We start from the raw sequence: 4,167 nt of genomic DNA on the forward strand, positions 1-4,167 counted from the left end.
AAGAGGAAGTAAATAGTAACACACATGCATATACACACACACATGGACACACACACACATATCATTTACACACAGAAGTCAATTTCTAACATGTGTCTGTAGTGGAGGTATCTAATGGTGACCATCAGATGCACCATTTATTCTTTAAATATTTTCTACTTTGCTATCACTGGTGACAAAGAAGAGACTGTGTTTTTTTCCCAGAACTTCTAAATGTTTCTCCTCCTGATACAGGCTCACAAGGATGGATGCAGCAGTCCCGAATAAACTGTTGGATCTTGCTGTGCAGAGTCTGCTGAGCAATGAGTCTGCAGCTATCCAAGCTCTGGAGGACATTCCAAGAGAGCTTTTTGTTCCACTGTTCATTGCTGCCTTCAAGGGTGGGCATAGGAGTATATTGAGTGCAATGGTAAAAGTTTGGCCCTTTTACTGTCTCCATATTGGGTCATTAAGTATTCAGGAGGCCCACCATGAACTTCTGAAAGCCATGATTGAGTATCTTCCAGTATGTCCTGCACAGAACTCTGCTCCTAGGTAAGGTTGTATAGTAGAGACATGATAAGATTCAGGATGTTATGCCATGGCCTACTACTCTCTCCATAAGTAGTAACTAGTGCATGCTGAAGATTTATGTGAGAGCCTGTTGGCCCAGCACATTGTGTTATGAAATCTATGTTATTGGGGGGGGTTACTGTTGATGAATTTATGTAACAAATGTTATTACTTAAAAGAAGAACAAGAGCTCTAAGAATGGAGACAATTTAAGATGTAAAAGGATTGGGAAAAAGAGGTTGAATTTTCATGGAAAAGAACTGATGGTTATTATTTTAAGGAACTCCAGTTATGACTAAAAGGATTTGTTTTATATTTTAAATTTACATTTTTAATTGTTTATATTTTGTCTTTCATTTTTTTATTCTTTATATATCTTAAATGAAGCCTCCTCCCTCAACTCCCAGTCCCAACAGCCCTCCTTTTTCCCTCCCTATTGCCAATTGGCAACTCAGTCTCAAAGTGGGTGCCCAAGTGAGGGGAGCAGGGGCTGCCTCTGTCATGAACTCAGTTGCCTGCTCTTTGATCACATGCCCCTGGTGATGCAGCCTTACCAGGCCACAGAGAAAGAGGATACAGGCAGTCCTGATGAGACTGGATTTGTTTTTATATGTCATCATTGATCCTACTGTGTTTCATTATCATTTGCTCTTTCTCATATATTCTATCTGCTCTTTTCCCTACAGGAGACCTAAATTGAGGATCCTAGATTTGAGACAAGTCACTGGCTGTAGGATCACATGCCCTGAAGTCAGCACAAGATCACCTTTCTGTTTTCATTGTTGTGCTTATTCTGACCGCTCTATCACTAAAATAGAAGGACATCTTTGTTTAGGAAATTCAGGGTTTGAGACTCAGTCACCCAGGCCTATGGAATTACTAGTTGAACTTTTCCTGGATGGCTCCTTAGTGCAAAAGGAATTTTTGGATTTGATTATGGGTAAAGTTGAGGAGAGTTCAGGGTCTTTGCATGTGTGCTGTCGAGATCTGCAAGTTGATAAATTGTGTAACTACAAATGTATCCTGAAATTTCTTGATCTCAAGTGTGTTGATCAGTTTTCTGTTGGTAAGGGCTCATTGAGCTATATCAACAACATCCTGTCTCGGATGGCCCACCTACAAAGCCTTAGCCTGTTTAAAGTCTCTTTTCGATCTCAGAGGGGAAAAGTCTTTAAAAATTTCCTCAGTCACCTACAGCGAATGGAAAACCTCAACGAACTCAATTTGGCTTCATTCAACCTTAAAAATCGCCTGGACAAAGTGCTCAGGTAATAGTCTGCAGTAGGTCCCTGGGTTTCGACACTAGCTTATTGAAACAGGAGAGAAAACCTTCTTGGGTATTCTTAAGCTCCTCACAATACTACAGTAAGTCCAGAAATACAAGGGAGAAAAACTTCTAGCCCTGCAGATATCAGGAGGAGGAGAACTGAGATAGGGGAAAATATTTTTGTTATAGCACTGAAACACATAATTATTAATGTCCATAGCTCATAATGTCAGATCACTTTGATAATCTATACTCTCCAAGATACAGGCCATGGTAATAGATGTTGTTATTTGGGGACTGTCCAAAGGGAATTCTCAGTTGCCTGCTCTTTGTAACTCCTCCACACTAAGAAATGAATAATATTAAGTTATGAGTGGGTTAATATTTTTCTCTTAATATTTCTTATAATCATCTATTCTAATATAATGTACACATTCACAACATCAAAAGGGATTGTATTTCAGTGTTGAAAACTAAACTGTCAGCTGGGTGTTTTGGCATGTACTTTTAATCGACACTCGGGAGACAAAGGCATGTAGATTTTGTGAGCTTAAAGCTAGCCTGATCTACATAGTTCCTGGACAGCCTGAGCTACATAGTAATATTCTGTCTCAAAAACAGTAAGAAAAAGAAAAGAAAACTAACTTTCTCAGTGTCACAATCTAATAAGTGAATTAAAGCCCACACTGACACATTGATACTCAAATATCATACATGTGAAAAGTAGTTTCTTCTAGACAGAAAGGTATAGTTTTCGTCATTCACTTTTAATTTTGCAGAAGCTTTTTACTTTTTTGCTTTTGTTTTTCCTCCCTACAGATTCATACCACCTGGCTTGGATTTCTTGTATCTGCCATTCTGTAATCTCTCGTCCAGAGACTACCAATTTCTGTCTCAGAGTCCTCAGGCCACCCACCTAAGGTTCTTGAATCTTAGTAACAACACAATGCAATGGAATGATTTGGAGCCAATTTGCACTCTTCTGGTAAATCTCTCTGGTACTCTTCTGCATCTAGAGCTAAATAATTGCTTTATAATTGATTCTGCAATCTCTGTTCTTATCCCTTCCCTAATCAGATGCACCCATCTCCGTGTTCTGGGCTTTGCTTCTAACCCCATCACAATGCCTATCCTTGTCAATATCATGAATAATTTAACACCTTTGATGGAGCTAAAGTATGTGATTTATCCTATCCCGGTACATTGCTTTGACGATTGGCCTTTTCAGGGCAGTTTAGACAGAAGGAAGCTTGCGATTGTTCAACTACAACTGAAGAGGATGCTAGAGCTTGCGCAGCGCAATGACATGACATGGATCACTTACACAGAGTAAATTTCATGGTCCAACACAATTTGAACCAGATATGTACCCTTTTAGTACTAACTGTTATTTCCTGTGCCCATAGACTCAATCTATATGGTCCTTATGTTGTAGAAAATTATAATTAGGGAGTGTAGGTATGTAACTGGTTCATAAAGAGAATAACGTAAGGAAAACTGGGAGACTTAAAGAGTTCCTGTGTATTTCTTGTCTACTATTGGTCTGTTTGATTTTGCTGAGCACAGTGGTGTGTATTTAATATCGAAGTGTCATATCCTGCTATACTATGTCTCTGCCCATACTGCTTGGTTTGCTTTTGCATACATCACACAAATCAGGAGAATGTCAGCCTGTCCTTATATTTATGGATTAGTTGCTTATAATACATGTATACACATAATACTTATTATGTATGTATATATATATATACATAATACATAGGTTTTAGTATATTTAATATATAATTATATATAATATTACATATACATATGAGTATATACTTAATACATATATATAATATTATGGATATTATATAGTATATGTGTTATATAGTATGTATTTTGTTTATGTATATATGTATATATATATATTATGTATATAAGTTTTGTTTTTTTCTTCAATAGCTTTGCCCCATTTGGCATTATACCTTCTATCCACATTTGAATAATGAGTCTAAATTTTTTCATACTCTAAAATATGACATAATAATAAATTCAGTCTGCATGTCCTAGACTTACCTAGAAATAGTGTATGTAAAGTCAATAATTAAAAATATTCACAGGGTAAGGAAATGTCTCGGTCATCCAGGTGCTTACCACACTAGCACACCTGTGCTCAGATCACTAGGATTTGTGTAAAATGCTGAGCACCAAAGTGCACCCTTGTAACTTGAGTGCTGAAAAGATAGAGGAAGAAAGATCCCTGGGGTAGCATGGCCAGACATTCTAGCAAACAAAATAGCAGGTGTTGACTTCTGGCTCCCACATGTACACACATACAAGGTCATGCATCTTCTCCCTCACACAGA

The 4,167-nt window shown here is 37.6% G+C and overlaps 1 protein-coding gene across 1 annotated transcript; it reads left to right on the top strand.

Annotated features, from left to right (window-relative positions):
• Positions 1-244: 244 nt before the first annotated feature.
• LOC110543336 (melanoma antigen preferentially expressed in tumors-like) lies at positions 245-3,152 on the top strand. Its single transcript, XM_021629693.1, has 3 exons — positions 245-534; positions 1,239-1,820; positions 2,639-3,152. The coding sequence occupies exons 1-3, from the start codon at positions 245-247 to the stop codon at positions 3,150-3,152; spliced, it is 1,386 nt and encodes a 461-aa protein (XP_021485368.1).
• The last annotated feature ends 1,015 nt before the right edge of the window (positions 3,153-4,167 follow it).

The sequence above is a fragment of the Meriones unguiculatus genome, chromosome X (assembly GCF_030254825.1).
Source record: "Meriones unguiculatus strain TT.TT164.6M chromosome X, Bangor_MerUng_6.1, whole genome shotgun sequence".
In the NCBI taxonomy this organism is placed as follows: domain Eukaryota; kingdom Metazoa; phylum Chordata; class Mammalia; order Rodentia; family Muridae; genus Meriones; species Meriones unguiculatus.

Excerpts from the sequence above, each read along its gene's own strand:
- LOC110543336 (XM_021629693.1), top strand. The coding sequence starts at position 245 with ATGGATGCAGCAGTCCCGAATAAACTGTTGGATCTTGCTGTGCAGAGT. Across the intron at positions 535-1,238 it reads GCACAGAACTCTGCTCCTAG|GAGACCTAAATTGAGGATCC; the intron begins GTAAGGTTGTAT and ends TTTTCCCTACAG. Across the intron at positions 1,821-2,638 it reads CGCCTGGACAAAGTGCTCAG|ATTCATACCACCTGGCTTGG; the intron begins GTAATAGTCTGC and ends TCCTCCCTACAG.